The sequence below is a fragment of the Cardiocondyla obscurior genome, linkage group LG11, assembly GCF_019399895.1.
Source record: "Cardiocondyla obscurior isolate alpha-2009 linkage group LG11, Cobs3.1, whole genome shotgun sequence".
Lineage (NCBI taxonomy): Eukaryota > Metazoa > Arthropoda > Insecta > Hymenoptera > Formicidae > Cardiocondyla > Cardiocondyla obscurior.
In genome coordinates this window covers 3422621-3445541 of record NC_091874.1, presented here as the reverse complement: position 1 = coordinate 3445541, position 22921 = coordinate 3422621, and the positions used below count along the sequence as shown (strand labels likewise).

At 36.6% G+C, this 22921-nt stretch overlaps 4 protein-coding genes across 7 annotated transcripts in view; 2 read left to right on the top strand and 2 right to left on the bottom strand.

The window, feature by feature from the left end:
- Shn (zinc finger schnurri) overlaps positions 1-13062 on the top strand; it is a 113389-nt gene extending 100327 nt beyond the window's left edge. For 3 of the 4 annotated variants that reach the window (XM_070663180.1, XM_070663179.1, XM_070663178.1), the window contains 7 exons: positions 2079-2560; positions 2717-5555; positions 5786-5906; positions 6016-8070; positions 8253-8439; positions 8510-8758; positions 8850-13062. In XM_070663180.1, the coding sequence (XP_070519281.1) occupies positions 2096-2560; positions 2717-5555; positions 5786-5906; positions 6016-8070; positions 8253-8439; positions 8510-8758; positions 8850-9407 (6474 nt within the window). In that variant the 5' untranslated portion in view covers positions 2079-2095 and the 3' untranslated portion in view covers positions 9408-13062. Of the gene's footprint in view, positions 1-2078; positions 2561-2716; positions 5556-5785; positions 5907-6015; positions 8071-8252; positions 8440-8509; positions 8776-8849 lie in introns of all 4 variants that reach the window. The other variant, XM_070663181.1, reaches the window with a different exon arrangement.
- Positions 13063-13576: 514 nt separating this feature from the next.
- Rpb12 (DNA-directed RNA polymerases I, II, and III subunit Rpb12) lies at positions 13577-14329 on the bottom strand. The gene is made up of 3 exons (XM_070663247.1): positions 13971-14329; positions 13795-13887; positions 13577-13716 (listed from the first exon to the last, which is right to left on the bottom strand). The coding sequence occupies exons 1-3, from the start codon at positions 14026-14028 to the stop codon at positions 13694-13696; spliced, it is 174 nt and encodes a 57-aa protein (XP_070519348.1). The 5' UTR covers positions 14029-14329; the 3' UTR covers positions 13577-13693.
- Positions 14330-14686: 357 nt separating this feature from the next.
- Flii (FLII actin remodeling protein) lies at positions 14687-21521 on the top strand. The gene is made up of 22 exons (XM_070663186.1): positions 14687-14858; positions 15154-15264; positions 15455-15693; positions 15768-15929; positions 16007-16227; positions 16296-16512; positions 16666-16907; positions 17023-17111; positions 17171-17241; positions 17336-17582; positions 17662-17847; positions 17931-18245; positions 18342-18514; positions 18587-18713; positions 19005-19127; positions 19196-19399; positions 19474-19595; positions 19667-19918; positions 19994-20123; positions 20206-20388; positions 20498-20611; positions 20729-21521. The coding sequence occupies exons 1-22, from the start codon at positions 14796-14798 to the stop codon at positions 20861-20863; spliced, it is 3726 nt and encodes a 1241-aa protein (XP_070519287.1). The 5' UTR covers positions 14687-14795; the 3' UTR covers positions 20864-21521.
- A 1056-nt stretch (positions 21522-22577) lies between these two features.
- Positions 22578-22856, bottom strand: Emre (Essential MCU regulator). The gene has a single exon (XM_070663241.1). The coding sequence runs from the start codon at positions 22854-22856 to the stop codon at positions 22578-22580; it is 279 nt and encodes a 92-aa protein (XP_070519342.1).
- Positions 22857-22921: the final 65 nt, after the last annotated feature.

The window sequence follows — 22921 nt, the reverse complement described above, 5'->3', positions numbered from 1 at the left end:
GTGGCGTCCAAGAAAAGGCTGGCGATTTCTGCTAGTTATAAAAATATACGCGGGAGCGACGTGGACGCTCAAATGGTGACGCGCATTCTTCAATGAGGAATATCACGCGGATAACTATGTAGACGGGAAAAAAACAGAGGATATCGAATTATTCATAAACTTCAAAACCTTTCCGACCCGAACTGATGTCAATCACTATGCAAAAACAAGCAATTATGCAAAAGGGATAAAACGGAGTTTTATTATTTCTTTTTTTTTTTATTACTGAAAATAAAGTAAATTGGAACGGGGCGTGATATTTTAAGACGCGATAAATTTTTTTTCGTGATATTAATAAAACACAGCTTTCCTCTTCGTGAAACTATTTATCGCAAATCTGCTTTCATTCGGATACTCTCATAAAATATTTATTTTAATTAGTATCGATCTATACAAACTGCATTAATTTCAAGTAAAATTGTTTTCTCGAAAACAAAAAAGAAAAATAATGCTAATCATCAATTGTCAACGTAATGAAATTCAATTTCCTATAATCGACAATTATATTCTTCAAGACGATGACAATCAAGTTTATGCTGACTGGAAATTGTAGATTTTAAGTTTGCAAATGTTTATAACTCGACGGTGAACTTAATCAAAAATTTAAAACACACGGGGGAGAGAGATATCCGCTTTGAATAATTTATACGTTATATACTCTGCCTTAAACAATAACGATATATTGTAGAAAGTTTTTAGAAGATTGTAGCGTAAATCACGTGCGTCAATTTTTTTTAAATTATTAATAAAAGAAATTTACCGAAGAAAGAAAAAAAAAGGTTCTTAAATTTTAACTAGCTAGAATGTTAAATGTTTTATAAATTGAGTGTTTTATATAATTCGGACGTATTGATGATATCAAGTTATAAAAGAAATAGCTATAAAATTTAAATTATAATAAAGAATTTAGCGTCAACCAAGTGGAACATTTAATGATACTGTTGACCTATATGCGTTGATTAATCGCGCGTAATTATTACATCGAAGAAAAAAGACTAATGCGCCGTGAGGCCACGATTCTAAATAATTCCACGGCAAATAATCCGCTGTTGATCAGCCGCGTCGGTGGGTAAACACGGAAGACCACGGTCGTTTATAAATGAAAATACATGCGCAGAGAAGTTTCGCTCGTTCACGTAAATGAATCTGAATGGTTGAACCTGTCCTCAACTTCCGCTTTCGCAACATCGTATTGCTGTATAATTCCGCTGGGATGACCTGTCGCGTCTTGAATATTGAACGCGGATAATCGCGTTTGAATCAATTTCCGCTTAAATTGTTATTTTATTAAGCGACATCAGGGTATTAATATCATTTACTTAATTTGATTATTAAAAAATAATAAAATATTACTAGTTGAAAAAAAAAGAAAAAAAAAAAAGAAATATGCACATCAGAAATTACATCGTAATTGTTAACGATTACGTAATCGACGGAATAAAATATAACTCCTACCAGTATTTTTTTATCTCACGTCGACGAGTACATTAATGTGCATGTTATATTTATGAAAAACGTCACAAGGCAATTGACATGGATTAGAATTTTCCAATCGGCGTCACTGCGATACTTTGCTCGACACGACCTCGACCACTTTCCTTATACGCGATCGTCGTCGTGCGCGCCGCTCAAACAACTCATCGTCATTGTGAATTCGACGCGTAATTAGCATCGTTACGTAAGATTACTTTGCGTAATAAAAAAAATCTATTTGATATCCGTTACTCCGGGGGACTTTTTACACGTTTATTCCTGAACGTAAATAGTTACGTATAAGCATCTTGTCGCGGTAATCGGCGATTAAATTCGGGGATTAATCAGCGACGCGCCTTATCATCGCGGAATACTCTCGGCGCTTCGCGCGGAATATCGAGAATCTTTTATGAATCATCTGCACAACGACGTTTGTTCTAACAGCTGAGTCACCTGGGAGCCCACCCGGGCGCCGCGCATGATCTCGCATTCTCTTTTTCTCTCCGCTTCTTTTCTTCCGACATTCGCCAGTCGGCAGTGATTAAAATTATCGTTGCTGTTTGCAGAGACCCATACTGTGGCGATGACAGACCCACAGCTGACCAACAATAATAACAACAACAACGATGGCGAACCAAAGTATTTGCATAAGAAGTTCAAGAAGATGGCAACGACCGAAGTTGCACCGAAAGTCGTCGAGAAGGAGAGCACGACGAATAACGTCGCCTCTGGCGAGGCGCCTAAACGAAAGGACGACGATAAGGATGGCAAGGAGTCGTCGAAGGAACTCGGTAATAAGCTTGAACCCTCGCCGGAGCCGGCGGGAGGAGTCGAGCCTGTCGCCGAGTCCAGGAAAGGTGGATACGCGTGTCCTTACTGCTCGATGACGTGGACCAAGCCGAGTGTCCTCCAAAAGCACATCAGGGCACATACGAATGAACGGCCGTATCCGTGCGCACTGTGCGGAATCTCTTTCAAGACGAAATCGAATCTGTACAAGCATTGCAGATCGCGCTCTCACGTACACAAAATGGAAAAGGGAGAAAAGGTAATCTATTAATTAAACTAATTATTAATTAATTAAACTAATGAAAGTAAGAAGAAAACTGATTTAAATTAAATTTTAATACTACAAAAAGAATTAATATAATAATTTTATTTTATTTTATGTTGATTTATTTATTAATTAATTTTTTTTTTGCAGGTATCTGAGGATTCTGATATAAGTCTGTCCGACAGCGCCAGTAACGGTACTGGGACACCACCGCCGCCGCCAGCTTCGACGCCTACAACGGCGACCACGATGGTATCTACTGTCGCAGTAAAAACCGTGAAAACCGGCAAGATTTACAAGCCAAAGTTTCAAGCTCGAACGGCTCTGCAATGCGTGAACAGTGACACTGAAATGTCTTCCTTATCACCCAGTTCTTCCAACAGTTCCTCCTTGTCTTCCTCAATGACTACTTCTACTTCCAATTCTGTTAAACCGAACGCAGAACAGCTGCAAGAGCACATCGACAAGATCATCACGGATAATCAGGCGATCGTCGACGCAGTGGATCCATGCTTGCACAAACTAATGCATCGCCAACAAAGCTTGGTGGAGACAAAACAGCCATTCGAACAGCAGCCATTGAACTTGTCTTCCGTAGAAGAATCTTCCAACAGCAGCAGAAAGCGTTGCTACAGTGACAGTTGCACTCAGGAAGCAAAAGGCAGTGAGATATCAGAAAGCTCGATCATTAAAGATCTTCTGTTGAAATCTCGCGGTTCCATGAACGGATCGATACCGGAAGCCACCGTGGAAAACTTCGTCTGTCCTACTTGCAACATCCCGTATACTAGCATAGATAATTTAGAGGCTCACCGTAGATATTATTGTAAAGGCATCGACAGTTCTCGAAAAGGAGCCGACTATCATGCCGACTTAGAAAAACGAGATTCTGATTTTGATGTGAAATCTTCTGACTATTATAATACCTTGCAACCGTTACCTTCGCCGGGGCCGCTTCTGGGTAATACCAGATTGGTGGACGCGTACGCTCCACCTGCTAAAAAGCAAAGAACGGAACCTGTGCCAACCAGCTTAAGATCATTAGAAGAACTCAGCAAATATCCGCGTCCGAACTCGTTGCAAATGTTCGGCGGTGAAGTTAGAATTCTCGATAACACAGGCGAGGTAACGAAAACAATGAGAATCGAGCCACGACAGACGAATTCGCCCACGAATGAGCATGTAGTCAACAGTAAATGCATGAACTCAGAAACGGCGTCGATAGTGGTAAAATCAGGACTTCATTCTGGCGGCACTATGATGCATAAACCGCCAGGCACATCGGCTAACACGTCCAATTCCTCCATATCTTTGCCCAATGCGCCAAAGATATTGGCGCCCATCATACCAAACATATCAACTCCGAATATCGCGCCTACTATGTCCTGTTACGACTACTTGGAGTCGCATCTTAACCCGCTGACGAGTATCACTGCCTACAACCCGTTGACTCTGCCTCAAGCAGCCGGTATTACGAATATTCTTCATGGCGGAAAGGTGATACCTTATGTACCCGGTATGCCCGGACCGCACACTCTCACCGGTACACCGACTATAGACATATCTCCGAGCATAACAGCCGGCGAAGCCGGTTACAAGGTGATACCGGGCCTCCCGGGCTTACATATGATATCTCAACCGTTGGATTTAGCCAGTCCGGTGAAGGTACAGCCGAGCACAGTGCCTGGCATGCCTAGTCCGTTATCTGTTTCCTCCATGCTAGAACAGCCTTTAGATTTGGCCAGTCCGGCAAAGGAATCGATGAAAATTAGTTTCAAAACGCCCAACGGCGACGGTCTGAAAAGCGGTTTAACCAGTCCCAAAGTTCCTACTGTTAAAGTTGAAACTTCGACGGATAAGTATCGCACAAGGGTACCAGTACCGTCGACTCTCACCGGTGGAGAAACGGGCAAAGCGGATCTCGATCGTCATATCAAAAATAGTACGACTGGGAAGTACAAGAGTATGGAAAGCCCGCGAGAGAGGAAAGATTTCACGTATGAAAAAAATTCGAAACCGGATAAAAGTTTTAATTATTCGAACGGCGTGGATCCTACGATTTCTTCAAATTGTTACAACAAAATGAGATACTCGCCCAAAAATATTTCGGAAAGCAGAAAGAGACCGTCAAATTGGGGCGTTAGTGAAGTGGACGCTGGCAGAGTACCTTCGGTAGACGCACATTCTGCAATGCCTAAATATGATTTACCTTCTCACGAAAATGGTCGATTAAAAAGTACTGTTTCTTCGGATACACGTGGATGGTTGAAAGCTACGGACGGATACGGTGTGTTAAACGGCACAAAAATTAAGCCCGATAACACACAGTCGATGATACTTGTAAACTTAGATTCTTCCAAGACAGAAGTGCCAACGAAAACTTCCATAGAATTAATTGTTAAGGATAAACAACCCGAGACCAAATCGCCGAAGAGTAGCAGCGATATCGCTAAAGAAACAACTAGTGCTAATAAATTTTTGAGACCTACATCTCTGCCGTTAAAACCCGGTACGTTTACGCCGAAGAAGCATCACGGGATCACGCCTACGGCAAATACACTTCCTCTCATTAGTCCGGAAACTCCACGACCTAAAAAGTCGTACGGGCAATTATATTTAAATGGGCATGCCTACACATATCTGGGACTCAAGTGTTCCACCAGGGTGTTTTATTGTACTCTAAATCGACCGCAGCCAATGTATGTCACGCAACAGCACGGTCTATCGATGTACTCTAATTGGAAAATATGCAAGGAGGCACCACCAGATTTGGATATGGCACACTACGATTCTCGGCATAGGCCTCTCAATTACACGACCGCGTGGAAAAAACAAGATGACATCTTAACGCATTCCTCGCAAAGACCAACCACTCCTACCAGCCCGGACAGTGGATTAGAGAGTGACATGCAGGAGAAGACGAAGCGAGTAAAAATATTTGACGGAGGATTTGAAAGCAACGAGGATTATACTTATGTGCGCGGGAGAGGTAAAAAATATTTTAATTTTGTTTTAAAAAAGAAATAAAAAATAAATGTATACTATTATTAGAACTTTCTTAACAATTTTATTTTATTATTTTTATAATAATACTTGTGATTTAGTTATTATTTTATATGATTTAGTTATTATATTATATAATTATTTTTTATTATTATATATAATTTTATTATTATATATAATTATTATTATATAATTATTTTTTATGTATCGCATAAGGTCGAGGACGTTATGTCTGCGAAGAATGCGGTATTCGTTGTAAAAAACCATCTATGCTGAAGAAACATATCAGAACACATACGGATGTCAGACCATATACTTGCAAGCATTGTACCTTTAGGTAAGTTAAAATATTTTTACGTATTTAATATAAAATTTAATATAACAAATAAATTAAATTATGTTTCTAGCTTTAATAATTTAATAAAATTGTAATTATTTTGTTACAGTTTTAAAACAAAGGGTAATCTCACGAAACATATGAAATCTAAAGCTCACTACAAAAAGTGTGTGGAATTGGGCGTAGTGCCAGTCCCTACAACTGTGTGCGATGAAAACATTGACAAGGAGGCTATCGCGCGATTAGCCGCCGGTGGCGGTAACACGGAAGAATCTTCGGAAGAAGAAGAAGAAAGTGAAGGAGATGACAGCGAGGAATCTGGCAGTGAGGAGCAAGAAGCAGCGCAAAGTTTACTGAGTCTTTCACAACGTAATACGAACAGATTGCCGGGCTTGCTACCATCTGGCAGACCTACAACTTATCCGTACACGTTAACTTTACCGACAACATCCTCCGTTAGCATTGCGACTACCACTACGACGACATCGACCGTGACTCAAAGCGTCACCACGCAAGGAACAGCTTTAATTCAAAACGAATTGTCGCACCGTTATTACTTTCCATCAAACCGGAGTGCAACGGAAGAAACGAGAATTAGTGTCATTCAATCGTCAAAGAAAGATGATTCTGATTTCGAAATCGAGGAAATCACTGACGTCGCGGAGTCACGTCAACAGCTGTCGCAGCCCATGGATCTCACGACGAAGCAGACCAGTCAGGTGTTGCCCTCGCCGGTCCCGCAAAGGGTAAAACCCGCGGACATTCTTACGCCTGTATCGGAGCCGGTCCTGTTACAGACGATAGTCCAAACGATGGAACGGCTACCTATACAGGGTAGAGAATGGAAACCGGATGCAGAGGGCCACATGTTACAGGCCTACCTCACGGAGAGACATGTGATGGACAGCAAAATTAAGCAGCAATATCGCGTAGGAAATACGAAGATAGACAATAAGCAAATGCAAGAAAGAGATCTTTATCCTCGCCATCAGGAACAGAATAGATCTAGACACATTGATTCCAACGGTATTCCAACAGTAACTTATACCGATCCCAGTAAAATGCAGCATACCGTTATGGAATCTAGAGTTAAATACATGACGAAGCATACCAGTGACGATATTAAGATGGAAATTAGAGAAAAGATTTATCAGAATAATATGGCAATGGAAAAACGAACGTTCGATTACGAGGCTATTCACAAAAATAAAGAACAGATTAATCGTATGATTTCTGATCGTGAAAATTTTGAGCTTGCTCTAACTAACGGTCCCGTTAGCACAAGACCAAGTGTTGATTACAGTCTATCCATGACCAGGAATAATAATTCGATCGAAAGACCGAATTGTTCTATTGTACCTGTTCGTAGCACGTCTAATATCGATAATCATTTACCAAAATCTTTAAATATGGACGTTAATAATCGACCAACGTTGATGCAACACACAAATAACGATATCGATAGAAATTCTATATTTAATGCGATGAAGATGGTAAATGAATTGGAGAGACCTAGAGATTGCCATTCTCTAGGCCAGGAATTGAGATCTATGAATCACGAGATGAGGACTACGACTAATGACGTTCGGATGCAAAATCACAGTCCGCGGAATCTTGATTTAAGACCGCCCGGTCAAGAGTACAGAACGCAGAGTCAAGAGATGAGGTTACCGAATCAGCAAGAGTATAAAATACGCGGTCAAGAGATAAGACCGCCTAGTCGCGAGTATAAACCGTTTGTTCATGATATGCAAGTAATTCAGAAATTGATGCCATCGACAAACATGGAAATCCGGCAAACAAATCCAGATAATAAACCTCCGAGCCGCGACATGAGAGCTCTTGTGGAATACAGAGCACATGTGCAAGATCCACGTGTTAGCTATGAAATATTACAACCAATACATGAGTCTTCAAAGTCACAAAACTTAGACGCGAGAAGTACATCTCCGCCGGACGTAAGAGTCGTGTATTACGATACGAAGCACACCGCGGAAATGGCTAAACAGCAGCAAAATACATTAGACAACATGAAACACGCGATAGCCGGAAAGGTAGTCGTCGGTGGGCCAGATTTTCGATCATCGTCACCAAACACAGGAACTGCGAAACCGCAAGCGGAATTCTTACAACCGTCGAGTGGACCGGCGCCTAATTACGTTAGGTAAATAAAATATTTTTAATTATTTTCTTGATATTCTTTGACGCACATCATAATAGTAATATCGAGTGTTATATTAAACGTATATTAATAAAATATTCATATATTTAAATTTAATTCTATTATTAAAGTTATCAAAATAATTATATTGTTATAAAAATTAAATTTATGAAATATGATTACAGTGTTACGGAGGACGGCAGAACTGCATGTGGAATTTGTAACAAGATGTTTAGTAAGCCTAGTCAATTACGATTGCATCTTAACATTCATTATTTTGAGCGGCCATATAGATGTGAAAATTGCGCGGTTTCTTTCCGAACTAAAGGCCACTTAACGAAACATGAAAGATCTGTTTCCCATCACAATAAGGTAAAACTCGATTTGATTTTAATCAAGAAACATTTTGCACGAATTTACAATGAAAATATAATGTTATTAGGTCAGCATGACTTCTACATTTGGCGCGGCAACTACCAGCAATCCTAGGCCTTTTAAGTGTAAAGATTGTGCGGTAGCATTTAGAATACATGGACATTTGGCCAAGCATCTTCGTAGCAAGATGCACATCATGAAATTAGAATGCTTGGGTAAACTTCCGTTTGGAACGTACGCGGAGATGGAAAGATCTGGTGTCAATTTAAATGATATCGATACTACAGACTGTGATAATAGTCTTACTAGTCTGCAAGTTCGTATAAAACAAACGTAAATAAATACTGTTTCTAAATCTGGCAAAGAAAATGTTACGATAAAACGAATTTTTTGTTTTTTTTCTACAGATGTTGGCTCAAAAACTAGAAAATCCGAAAACCACGCAATGGGATTCAGAAACTGTGCCCGGACCAGTTGTAAGTAGCAGCGAGACCTCGTCAGATGAGGGTGAACCTATACCGCAGCACACCCTTCACGCACAATACGTGAAACCAACGCCGGACGTAGACATCTCCCGACCATATCACATGTCGATCGTTTCGGAGAAATCAAAAGCCATTAACGACGCTCGCCTCCGCAGCCCTCAGTTTAATCAGCAAAGGCGTGATTACGCAGTTAAAGAGCAACGACCGATTTCGACGATTATTTCAACGGAAGATATAAGGCCGGAGGACAATTTACAATCGTACAAGTGCCAAGTTTGCCCCGTATCTATGCATACTGTAAACGAGTTGCAGGTACATTGTTTTGTTGAACATAATATTGAGACAGATACTAGTACAAATATTCATGGCGATAGAAGTGCGGGTAAATGCAGCAGAGAAAAAGAGAATACTCACAAAAAAAAAATAGAGGAATCGACAGTGAAAGAAGATCACAAAAGACAAAGGCTAGAGGATACATAGTGCCAAAACAATATAGTGTGCTAAAAAATTCAAGTGGTGTGTTTGCCATACTACTTAGAAAAATCGCGATTATAATAATGTATCATATATAGAATGCATCACAGAGATATCCTAATGAAAAATCTCGATCGTCCTAAATAACTATTTCAGTAGGTAATATGACTAATGGTGATTTACGTTTGACAAATATTTCTAAAAAAATTAACGTTACGAAAATTTAAGCAAACCATTATTATAAAGTTACATACAAACACAAAAATCTAATTTATATTTTACGTTACAAAGTGTTTTGCACGTTTCTGAGATTAAAAAAAAAAAATTTATTTAACGATGGTGAATTTCAAACTGATTTTTTTCTGTTGCAATATCAATTTTGAAATTGCCGTTTGTATTACGTATAATCTTACTTGTATAATCTTTTTGTAAAAAAAATATTTTTTTTTCTTTCTTTTAAAATCACGTATAACGTGTAAAATAAAAAAGAAAAAGTGTAATTTGAGTATTTGATAATTATAATATACAGAATAGTGTTTCTCGTAGTAAACGTGAGGTGCAATGGACTGGCATGTGATTCTATATATTTAAAGCACAACACTATGTTACTTTCGACATATTGAAGAGTATTCTAATATTACAAATTAATATTATACTTTAAAATTGGTATATGAAACTTATACATACATATACAATACACACATATATATATAATATTCATATTTCATATAATATTATATATAATGTATTTGTACAATATTAGTGTGGACATAATTATGGAAATTATTGTTGATATAAGAGAAAAAAATGTGTTTGTATATATTTATGTATAATATAATGAGAAATCATGTTAGTTTCTATTATAGTTTTAAGAAGTTAAAAAGCTGTGTCGGTTGCTCAGATTACTTGTAAATTTAAGCTTTTAATTCGCACTGTGGCTTCTTCAGTTCACGCGTCTTAAAAGATTTTTGTGCGTGAGCAAATGATACGTTTTAATTTTACTCGAAGCACTGTTGCATGTCCAACAGTCTTTACATTCAGATATTATTTTTTCAAATTCTAATCAATATATTTGTTATGATCTGAGGGATCGATCCACTGACTCTGTTTAAGATAATCAAGTCTCCCGTTTTCTCACTGCAGTCTTATTGAATCATTTATGTCGAAAGTTAAAAAGTAATATGAATTTTTACTCAAATTACTAAAGCCATCTATTTTACGAAGCGCACGGAAAAGCTAATCAGTTTCGAAAGAAGAACAGCTTCACAGGAATTTCTCGGTGATATTGTAATACGACTGCAGCGAGTAGCTTGAAGAAGCCGTGCACCTCCCACGAGAGTGACAGCTACCGTATTTTATAATTAACTGTCTATTTAATGCTACAATGCAGTTGTAATATCTCACTCAAGCACGAGAATGTCTTTCCTATTCCGCATAATCAGACTCCGGTTATCACGGTTCTTACCTAATAGGTGTGCTTGAGCCAGGATATAAAAATAATTAATGTACGGATGGCTTGGGAGAACGAAGCGACCGCGCAGGTACAATGAGGTCCAGTCCGCGTGATGTTCATATTAAGCGATATCAGTGTAGCGTAAATCTAACATAGCATTTTTTTTTTTTTTTTTTGGATGTATATCTACTGTCTGTAATTCTGTCGATTCCGACCGCGTCGTGTAACTAACGTATGAGCTTCCAAAGGTCGCGCGCGCCTGTAAACGGCCAAGCCAACAATTTGCGTACGGCGAAAGTGCGCCGAAAAGAACGTTACGCCCTTTCGGAGCTGACTTCCGAAGCCGGCGAGCTTTCTCCGCGCGAGTAACGCGATATTTTCCAAAAACTGTACACGCGTAACGCACATTTACGTATATATTATACATATATATCGGCTACTTGCATGCGTACTTATATGCGATTTCTAAGGTACTTCGTCTAAATTGTAGATTCATGTTGCGACGTACGCGTACGTATATTTTCGAGACGTCGAAACGTTCGTGTCATACATATCAGAAACGCCGGTATTAACCGATGAAGAAGGCGGACGCGACCGCGCGTTTTACCGTTTGAAATTCAAACATAAGTACAAGTTAGGCTTACTCACCAAATTTTACGCGCGTTGGCGGTGAATCTCCTGGGCTTCTCCTGGGCTTCTCCGATCAGTTTCACAAGCACACACTCGCGGTCGCACTTGGAGATCTCGATTTTAACGCGGAATCTTCGAGTGCAGCGACGCGGGAACTGTGACTGTGGTGCACACACGTTAAGCATAGCCGCGGTTGTAATTTTTCTCCACCGGTTCTGCAACCGGAAGTACACTATAATATTCGTCTCCATTTTCATAAGAATAAATTGATTTCAACCTTTATCCGAATTACTTTTGCGTATTTTACAATTTTCGGAATTAAAAATGATACAAAAAAAAGTATGCTCCATATTAATATAATAAGTAAAATATAAATTCTAGTTACGATTTAAACGTGCACAGTTTGAATTATAGAAAGGAAAAGATATATACTATAATACATACGATTAATAATAATTTTCAATGTCTAAATGTGCTGTCGGTGTCTCGTCTATTTTGATATAAAAATCGGGTCTTCGCGCTAAACAATCAATATCGTTATTCCATTTTCATCTTCGCGTTTCGGGACGGATTGAGCTATATAATTTTTCACGAATGTAATGTACACTGAAAAGCAGATATGCTGTTAGCTGCGAACGACGGTGGATAGCGTATGTGATCTTGCCGTGGTGTGCGTCGAATCTCACGCGAAGCGCGCGCGTAGATGTGCCATGGAGCACCGATGACCGAAGACTGAGAGGAAACGCGGCCTCCTACACCTCCTCGCACTCGGCGGCCATGGAAGAGAGAAATCACGTACGCCAACCGCCGTCACCGTAGCTAACTTCATATATGCCTTTCAGCGGCATACACGAATTTTAATTCTGTATCTCAATATCTTTCTTTACATGCATAGTCTATTAATATATATATATTGTACAGTTTAATAATTCGGATAAATGTTTGTTAAGGCGACTTTTACGACGATATTAAGTAGTCTGTATTGTGATAAGTAACGGAAAGAGCCGTATGGCGATATCCCGAACTAATATCCTAAAGTAAAAGTACAAGTATATCTGATTAAAAAAAGAGAGAAAAAAAAAAGAAAAAAAAAATATGGAAGCAGAGATATTTATTTTATCGAGAGTGCACACACTCGCGTTTACGATCTTCACGAAAAGGGTTGGCTTGGCTTGGCTTCTTCCAGACTCAGTATTAAATTTTGCAGACAATGAAACGGGAAAATGATAGAAAAGTATAAAGAAAAGGTCGAGCTTGTACGGGTTTCTAGATGACGTTGCACCGATTTACATTTAACGGAGGTAAAAAATTTCGGCTACCTCGTCGTCCCGAACTTTTACACGCGGTGTCTCCGGGAAAGGAAAAACAGAAAAAAAAGACTCTTCGCTCCGTTCCATATCTCCATGGATGATTTAAATTTTGTATACGCGCTGCGTGCGAACGGTGACACTCACAAACACCTGGCGATATAGTATTTTATATGTATTATAGGATCTCTGAGATTTTATAAATGTTTTTTCCGTGGGAGAGAGGCAGGAAAGGGTGTATATCTCTTGTCTTCGTGCTCGCGCAAACACGCTCGTGTGCTTCTGCGGTTTCGACAAACTCTAGTTTAAGTTGTAACTTTGTCGTGAAATCTCCCACGCGATTGTAAAATCGATCGTATATCGGGCCGTTTATGCCCGCATATATGTATATATCAGATAATGGGACCGGAGTGAAAATTTTATAAGCGTATACTCGAGAAGAAGTGACGACGGGATTTACGGTAATAACGCCAATGAGCTTTGCCAGTGTCACCGCCACTTCCTGACTCTGTGAATTCTGTTGAACTACATTGATGAAAATGTAATTTTTATTTATTGTAAATAAAAGAAGGAACCTTACTTAAAAGCATTCTGTATGTCACCCATTCTCAATTAACGGTACATAACTCTGATCGTCATATGTAACGAAGTATCCATTAAATCCAGAAATAATTTACACTGATAATATAGATTTGTAATAGCACAAATGCATCTTATTTGTATGAACTTGCAGAAATGATTGTGCAACTCTGAAACCAATGAATAATGTGAGACAATAAGATTAATTTCCGGTAAAATATTATGCTATTTTATTAAAAATTAATTTATTCTTATATACGAATTTAATATTCTACAAAATGTAATGTTTTATGTAATATCTTAACATCCTCTTCTCCTTGTGGTTATCGTGCATCAAATACAACAACTGAAAGTAATGTTAAAGAAAATTTCGTAATATCTCGATTGGTTTTTAAGTTTTGTTAAAAAATATCAAAAAGGATACGTCTCTTGGTACGCTTTTTGTACATAATTCTGTATCCACATTCCCTGCATCGAATCGGATCTCTGGGACGAATTTCGTTATCATGATGACACTCTGAAATAATATACATACAAATACGATTAATTAAACGAACATAAAAAAGGTGAGGTTAAGAAATAATCACATGCACTTTTTACCTCCACATATGTATACCATAGCTTGTTTTTGTGTAGAGTCAGATTTGCTGGACTCCATTTTAACAATGTAATAAATTAATAATTAATATTTTGCTGTAAATTACTTATTATGAATAGAAGAATATTCGACCGTCTGACCACATACGATAGCGTGTTATGAGTTTAATTTCCACTGGGCGTATAAACCTGGTTTAATTCGAAACAAAACCAATACAGCGATGGATTTCTATTGGAGTGCGCCAGGTATCATTTTATTCTTGTTGTTTAGAACGATACATTCGGCACTCGTGTGACCGGTGATGCTCCCGAACGTAATCTGATATTGGGTGCGTTTAGCGAACAATCGCTTGGTAAGCCGTTTGGTGAGCTCTTGCATCTGATTGATGGATATCTTCAGATTTTAAAGAATGTTCCAATCAGATGTAAGAGCTCACTGAGCGCTCGCTAAGCGGTTGCGCTCTTGGGTTGCGTTTGAGAACGTCACTCAAGTGCGCCAGGTATTATTTTATCTTTATTATTTATTAAATATTAAACAAGGATAGAATAGTGCACTCGGGTGACGTTCTCGAACGCAGCCGTGGATGGTGCATCCCATTCTTACTTCCATGGCACTGCCAGCAATTTTGGAACACAGCCAATGGAGGAGGGCCGGCGATAGAGGCGCTAAAAATCGTCCTCACTTTTTTCAAGAGTGAGTTTGCCTACCCTGGCGGTTGTCCGAATGCCTAGCGGTATCTGGCGGTATCTGTGCCTATCCGTGCCAGCACCCGCACTTGGGAACGTGCTTCTCGCACTCCGGACGACACTGATCGCCCGGTAGGCGCGATGGCGAATACCGGGGTGCTGCCGTTTGTCCGCGGTGTTGACTTCAGCAGCAACGACTTCGGCGTGAGTGTACCACAACCAGATTCTCCTACGAAGAGATTAAGGGGTTAACCATGTCAGAGATTTTGGAAAGCGATCTCAACCACGCTTTTGACTTTCTTTTATGATCTTTTACATTTATTTTATAAACTTTGCTTAACTAACTTATTAGTAAGCTTAATATACGTATACTCTAGTTATGGAAGGAAGCAGTTGAGTGACATGTCACTTTTGATTTGTATGATTCACTGTGATAAGGTTTTAGAGATCAATTACATGATTGTAGTACAACTGTAGTAACTGTTTTGGATATTTTTAGGATGGCAAATTTCCTGAATCTGTACGTCTCATGACTGGAATACAATGGTTGAAATTAGACAAAACAAATTTGATGGAAATTCCAGAGGAGATGGGCAAACTGTTGAAATTGGTAAAATAATGTTTTAAAAAATTATTTATAATAATAGTTATTTATAATTTATAAATTGTGTATAATAATAGTTATTTATATAAAAAAAAGTATTTAGTATAATTTTTTATACTATTTTTTTGGTGAAAAAGTTGTATCATATTATTTAAATGGCTAAAATCATATGCTAACATATTTAATTATGCACTAGGAACATCTGTCACTTATCAAAAACAAGCTGGAACGTTTGTATGGAGAATTGACAGAATTGAGCTGTCTCAGGACACTGAACATAAGGCATAACAATATCAAATCTAGTGGTATTCCAGCAGAGCTTTTTCATTTAGAAGAACTGACAACTTTAGATTTAAGTCACAACAATTTGAAGGAGGTACCTGAAGGCCTAGAAAGAGCACGTTCTTTGCTCAATCTTAATTTAAGCCATAATCAGTGAGTATTCACAACTGAATACATGCTACAAAAAAATTCCTTGAAGCTTACTTACTTTTATTTTTGTCTGTTAGTATCGAAACAATACCAAATACCTTGTTCATTCACTTGACGGATTTATTATTCTTGGACCTTAGTCATAACAAGCTAGAAACAGTGCCACCACAAACCAGACGTTTGGCTAATCTACAAACTTTAAACTTGAATCATAATCCTTTAGGACATTTCCAACTAAGGTGAGATATTTTTTAACATCGATTCTTAGATTATTATCTTTTTTATAAAAAAATTGCGTTATTTTAAATTATTTCAGACAATTGCCATCATTAATGAATTTAACAACGTTACAAATGAGGGACACACAACGAACATTGAATAATATACCTTCTAGTCTAGAAACATTAACTAATTTGCAAGAACTCGATTTATCACAGAATAATTTACCCCGAGTGCCTGACGCGCTTTATTCCTTGTCGAATTTGCGTCGTTTAAACTTGAGTGACAATCAAATAATGGAATTATCAACAGCAATTGGTAAACACATTATTATAATTTTCTTTACATAGTCTTGCATTAACTAACATAAAGATATATTTTTTTAGAACTGTGGACGAAATTAGAAACTTTGAACGTATCGAGAAATAAATTAAGTGCAATACCAGCCGCTTTGTGTAAGATTTTTACATTAAGAAGATTATATTTAAACGATAACGAATTAGATTTTGAAGGTATTCCTTCTGGAATAGGAAAATTATCGTCCTTGCAAGTTTTCTCTGCTGCTAATAATCATTTAGAAATGATACCAGAAGGATTATGTAGGTGAGGAATTATTTTATTTTTTTTATATTAATATTTATGTTGTATTATAAGAAAAATAATTTTTTCTTTTTTTTAAAGAATTATTTTATAATATATTATAAAATAATATATTATATTTTATTATTTTATATTATAAAAATGTAAATTTTTCAGGTGTGGATCATTAAAACAATTAATATTAACATCAAATCGATTAATTACTGTGCCAGACGCCATCCATCTTCTTACCGATCTAGAACAACTAGATTTACGAGACAATCCGAATTTAGTAATGCCACCAAAACCAATAGAAGTACAAAGAGGATCGGGCATCGAATTTTACAACATTGACTTTTCTTTGCAACATCAATTGCGTCTTGCCGGAGCAAACGTACCAGCTCCAGTTCAAGCTGCTAGTACGTATTATAATTACTAAATATAATCTTGTACGCGGTGGCGGATTTGAGCGCAATAATATAAATAAAATATAAAGATTTTATATTTTTAATGAAGGTACGTTTTTAATTATAGACAGTAAAGATCCAATTGCACGTAAAATGAGATTGAGAAGAAGAAGAGATCAAGAAGAAGCTGATCAAGATCAGGCAAAAATTCTTAAGGTATGTTATTGCTCTCTTTAATTGAAATGTTTATGGAAAAAAATTATAATTGCTTTTAGGGTATGAAAGACATAGCGAAAGAGAAAAACAAGGATAAAGAATGTGAAGAATCGAAAGTAGAATCTTTAAAGTAAGTAGAATCTATGAGTATTTTAATTGTATTGTGTTAAATTTTTTAGTATAAATTTTTTCCATATACGATTAATTAATGATTTATTTTTCAGACCTAAGCGATGGGACGAGGCTCTAGAAAAACCACCACTAGATTATTCCGAGTTTTTTGATGAAGACGCTGGTCAAATACCTGGCTTATCAGTCTGGGAAATAGAAAATTTTCTACCGAACGAGATTGAAGAGGTTGCACATGGAAAGTTTTACGAGGGCGATTGTTACATCATCCTGAAAACCGGGATAGATGAAGGTGGATCGTTGACTTGGGCGATCTATTTCTGGATCGGAGATAAAGCGACAGTATGTATATTTTTAAATTAGAATAATAGAAAGTTTAAAGATTAAATGCTATATGTTACTATATTGCAATTTATTGCAGTTAGATAAAAGAGCGTGTGCGGCGATTCACGCCGTAAATCTAAGAAACTATTTAGGTGCACAATGTCGAACAATCAGAGAGGAGCAGGGGGACGAATCGGATGAATTTCTAATGCTGTTCGATTCAGGTATCACGTATATCGAAGGTGGTCGCACGTCATCCGGTTTTTATACAGTCGAAGATACAGTGAGTGCTTTGTTATTACTAAGTAATTAATTTTTTAAAAGAACATTTAAGTCACATTAAGATTACGAATTTTTCTTTTTTAGCCGGCAATTACTCGATTATATAGAGTGCACGCAGCTGGGGCTTCTATACATTTGGAACCAGTTCCAGTTTGTATCGAATCTTTAGATCCCAATTACGTCTTCGTTCTCGATACAGGAAATAAGATATTTATGTGGTATGGAAAGAAAGCAAAAAGCACATTAAAATCGAAGGCTCGACTGATGGCGGAAAAAATTAATAAAAATGAACGAAAAAATAAAGCTGAGATTTTAACGGAAACTATGGGTACCGAATCAGAAGATTTCCTATTGCATTTAGGAGTACAGGAGCAAGAACAGAAAAATTTGCAAATTATCGTAAGTTTTTTTTTTAGCATCAATACTTTTAATGTATTTAATAAATATTTTTTATATCTCGTATTATTATAATTATCTTTTTTGTTTTTACGATAGGAACATGTAAATCCAAATTTTGTGCCTCTTATACCTAGATTATATCAAGTTCAACTTGGTATGGGTTATCTGGAATTACCACAGGTTGAAGTTCCTTATGGAAAATTAACGAATACCTTGTTAAACAATCGGAATGTGTATATATTAGACTGTTACTTAGATGTGTATGTTTGGTAAGTATATAAAAATTTAAATTGTTTTTAAATTTAGACATTTGATTAAGTTATGTGTGTGCGCGATTATAGGTTTGGTAAAAAATCGACAAGATTAGTACGTGCCGCTGCCGTAAAATTATCGCAAGAATTATTTAACATGATCGAGAGGCCAGAATATGCGATGGTGACAAGATTGCAAGAGGGTACTGAATCACAGGTATAAATATATTTGCTGGTGCCGGTCGGCTCTTATCAACTATAATTATACTATGGGGAATTTAAGGTACTGACAAGAGCCGACCGTCATCGCCAAATCGATTGATTAAAGTAGTGATGGGGCGGTTAACTGACGCAAAGTCAGAAATATTATATTAATCACTTTGTTTAATTGTAATTGAGAATTAAACATTATTTATTCGATTGTTAATTTTTTTAAATAGAAATTATAAAATGTTTTCAATTAATTTGTAAGCTTTTTTTCATTAAAAAATACTTACTCCACATATAGATTTTTAAATCTAAATTTACTGGCTGGGACGAAGTAATTGCTGTGGACTTTACTAGAACAGCTGAATCAGTTGCTAAAACTGGGGCAGATCTCACTAAATGGGCTAAACAACAGGAAACAAAAGTATGTTTAAATACATTTTATTTAAAAAGCTGTATTTTTCTTTGTAATTGTAATTTTTTTACTTTTAGGCGGATTTGGCCGCTTTGTTTATGCCACGACAACCACTAATGTCGGCTGCTGAAGCACATCAACTCATGACAGAATGGAACGATGATTTAGAAGGAATGGAAGCATTGGTGTTAGAGGGAAAGAAATTTGTACGCCTACCGGAGGAGGAATTAGGACATTTTTACAGTGCAGATTGTTACGTTTTTTTATGTCGATACTGGATGGTATGTAAAATATATCTATTAATACAAAGCTTATCGAACTAATAATAAAAATTATGTTATTTTGATTAAATTAGCCATTGGACATAACCGAGAACGAGGATGGTGAGGAACAATATGAAGATGATTATCAGTGTACAGTATATTTTTGGCAAGGCAGAGATGCGGGAAACATGGGATGGTTGACATTTACATTTAGGTAAAGATTATAACTATATTATTCTATAATCATTAATATTAATTAAATCGTTTTCTTTTATATTTTTTTAGTTTGCAAAAGAAATTTAAATCATTGTTTGGCGAAAATCTAGAGGTAGTAAGGACGCATCAACAACAAGAAAATTTAAAGTTTATGAGCTACTTCAAACGAAAATTCATTATTCATCAAGGTAAACGTAAGCAGCCTAAGACTCCAGGTAGTAATAAAGTGGAATTCTATCATCTACGAAGTAACGGCAGTGCCTTATGTACTCGGCTTATTCAAATACAGACGGATTCAACATTATTGAATTCTGCTTTCTGGTGAGATACATTACATTAAATTAGGGTGTTATATAAAATATATATACTATATAATACACATATCTTTTTATATAGTTATCTTTTAAATGTGCCGTTCAATAATTCCGACGAAGGAACTGGTATCGTATATGCGTGGATTGGGTCGAAGGCTGATCCTGAAGACGCTCGCCTAATTGGAGAAATAGCAGAAGAAATGTTTAATAACGTGAGTGACAAATTAAAAAAATTAAAAAAAAAATTTTTAATTTTATATTGCAATGGTGATTAATATTAACAATAAAATACAGCCGTGGATAAGCCTGCAAGTATTAAACGAGGGTGAAGAACCAGACAACTTCTTCTGGGTGGCGCTTGGAGGGAAAAAACCGTATGATACCGATGCGGAATATATGAATTACACACGATTATTCAGATGTTCCAATGAGAAAGGATACTTTACAATCAGCGAAAAATGCACTGATTTTTGCCAAGTAAATTTCTAACATAGAAAAATATCACAATATTTATAATATATTTTTGATAAATCAAGATATTTCAAAATTTTGTTATATTATTTAAAATCGATATATTTTTTTGCAGGATGACTTGGCAGATGATGATATAATGATCCTCGATAACGGAGAACAAGTATTTCTTTGGCTGGGTACTCGCTGTTCAGAAGTTGAAATCAAACTGGCCTACAAATCAGCTCAGGTTAGTTATATGAGATTAATTATTAATAAATTTTAAATTCTATTTAATTGAAATTATTGTATGTATGTATATATGCATATAGAATATTGACGAATTATTATTCTTTTTTTTTTCTAGGTATATATTCAACACTTGCGCGTAAAACAGCCTGAAAAACCCCGTAAGTTATTTGTAACTGCCAAAGGTAAGGAATCTAAAAGATTCACGAAATGCTTTCACGGCTGGGGTTTGCACAAAAGGCCGCCGCAATAAAATCAAGTCAGAGCTGACTACGCTTAACGTTCAAAGTCAGGTTTTATACACGGACAAACACAATATTTTTTACGTCGCTTTTATTCGCGTTTCAACTAAATGGAAATCAATCCATTCCAAGAATCCGTGTATTTTCGAGATAAATGATTGATTTACATCAGGAAACGTAATAATTGTTCATTGAACAACGAATTTAATTAATAAAGTTGATACTTTCGCGTTTGTTTCTTTGCTTTTAATTTACTGGATAATTTACCGACTGCTTTTTTGAGTATTACACGTCAGTCTGCTTGGTATACGTAATTCAATTCATTTATATTTATTAGTACGGGCCACTCTTTCAACTCAGTTTAATTTCTTAAACTTCTTGTAAATACAAAGAATTTTTTTTCGTATTTTCATTTTCGAGTTCAACAAGATTATCTCTGTGATGCGATTCTCTACTGTTTTACACTGCGAAAGAGATTCGTTTACTGTAATTATTATAATCCTACTCTCTGTATCCAGTGAGATTTATTTATTTATTTATTCACATGTATTTCCGTATTTATGAACTTTCGTACAGACTAGATTATGTATCTGTTTCTATTTCTCCCAAGTTTACGTTTTAGATAACGTGAGACATTAAAAAGAAAGAAAAAAAAAAAAAGAAAGAAAATAGTTCGATGAATTGTGATACAAATATTTATCGTCGAATTGTAACGTTGAAAAAAAGCATTTTTTTTTCTTTGTAGAGAAGTATTGATCCTTTTGTAAAAAAAAAAAAATAGATCAGCTGTTTGTATAGTCTTAAAAAGATTAAAGTAGGGTCTTTTTAGATTAAAATTTTATAGACTCTTGCTATGTTCTTAAAAAATATTGTTGAAACTGTCAATTTTTGAAGATTACTGGAAGTCGCATTTGGAAATTTGTGAATATTATAAATCGAAAACTGAAAAAAAAAATGTGTAATTATAATCGTATGTATACAACTGATTATTAATTAGCACCGCCCGATTGTACAGATGCCATACTAAGCGTTTTTGTATTACTTATATTGTATTTAACACAATTTATTTATAGATATAATATATACATAGATTTTGTAAAAGTTCTACTTAACTTTCAACAATTGTATAAATAAATATTTCTATGATAATTTACATAATCTCAGGTATTGAAGCGTAAGTAAGGTACCCAAGTTGTTCAAGCAAAGAGACTTCTCTTTCTTTGCCATGTGAATTCATGCAATTGCTTCTCTCGTGTTGCTGCATTGTCAAACTTGAATCTGAAAACAATTCAGGTGACGGAAATAAAAATTTAAAAATCGTTATTAGACCACATTAGAATTGATAATTAATCCAAGTGTACCACAACTAGAAATAACTAATTAACGGATTATTTTAAAGCAAATTAATCGATCTTTTATATTTTTTTATTATACACAAATATTTAAGTATATATTTTGTAATATGTGCGTTTCCGAACGTAAGCTCGCCACACACACTTTCCGTACAGTAACAGTAAGGCTTTCGATTAATTGCGTTGCTTGATTTTTACGGCCGTGATTACGGACGGCTAAATCAAGCAACGCATCGGTCGAAAGCCTTACTATTACTATTACGGAAAGTGTGTGTGGCCAGCTATACAAAAAATTACCTTTAATTAGTATTAAGAGCACGTCTAACTGTTTGAATATTCTCAACAATCACAACGGGATGAAACCAGCTGATCGCTAGTCGTCATCGTCGTCGTCGTCGTCGTCAGAGGGCACAAAGAGATCGTTCTCCTCCAGGAAGTTAGCCACGTTCTTGCTAATCGTGGCGCCAACCAATAGGCCGAATATCACGCTGCTGACAACACCCAGAAAACTAAACGGTGTCCTCTTCGGCTCAGGTAGAATCGCTCCGGACGGTGAGGTGATCGACGACCGGAGACACGGCTTAGATATCGCGTTCGTCCTCTTAAGAATAGTCCCTCCGTGAAACAACGGCATCACTTTGTGCAACAACATCCTTTTTTCGCAGGAGGCTCTTTCTCTCCCTGTGACAGTCAATCGCGCACGTCTTTTTCGGATTT

Excerpts from the sequence above, each read along its gene's own strand:
- Rpb12 (XM_070663247.1), bottom strand. The coding sequence starts at position 14,028 with ATGGAGTCCAGCAAATCTGACTCTACACAAAAACAAGCTATGGTATAC. Across the intron at positions 13,888-13,970 it reads TATGGTATACATATGTGGAG|AGTGTCATCATGATAACGAA; the intron begins GTAAAAAGTGCA and ends ATATTATTTCAG. Across the intron at positions 13,717-13,794 it reads CAAAAAGCGTACCAAGAGAC|TTGTTGTATTTGATGCACGA; the intron begins GTATCCTTTTTG and ends CATTACTTTCAG.
- Flii (XM_070663186.1), top strand. The coding sequence starts at position 14,796 with ATGGCGAATACCGGGGTGCTGCCGTTTGTCCGCGGTGTTGACTTCAGC. Across the intron at positions 17,242-17,335 it reads TCGAAAGTAGAATCTTTAAA|ACCTAAGCGATGGGACGAGG; the intron begins GTAAGTAGAATC and ends TTTATTTTTCAG. Across the intron at positions 20,612-20,728 it reads TGGCCTACAAATCAGCTCAG|GTATATATTCAACACTTGCG; the intron begins GTTAGTTATATG and ends TTTTTTTTCTAG.
- Emre (XM_070663241.1), bottom strand. The coding sequence starts at position 22,856 with ATGTTGTTGCACAAAGTGATGCCGTTGTTTCACGGAGGGACTATTCTT.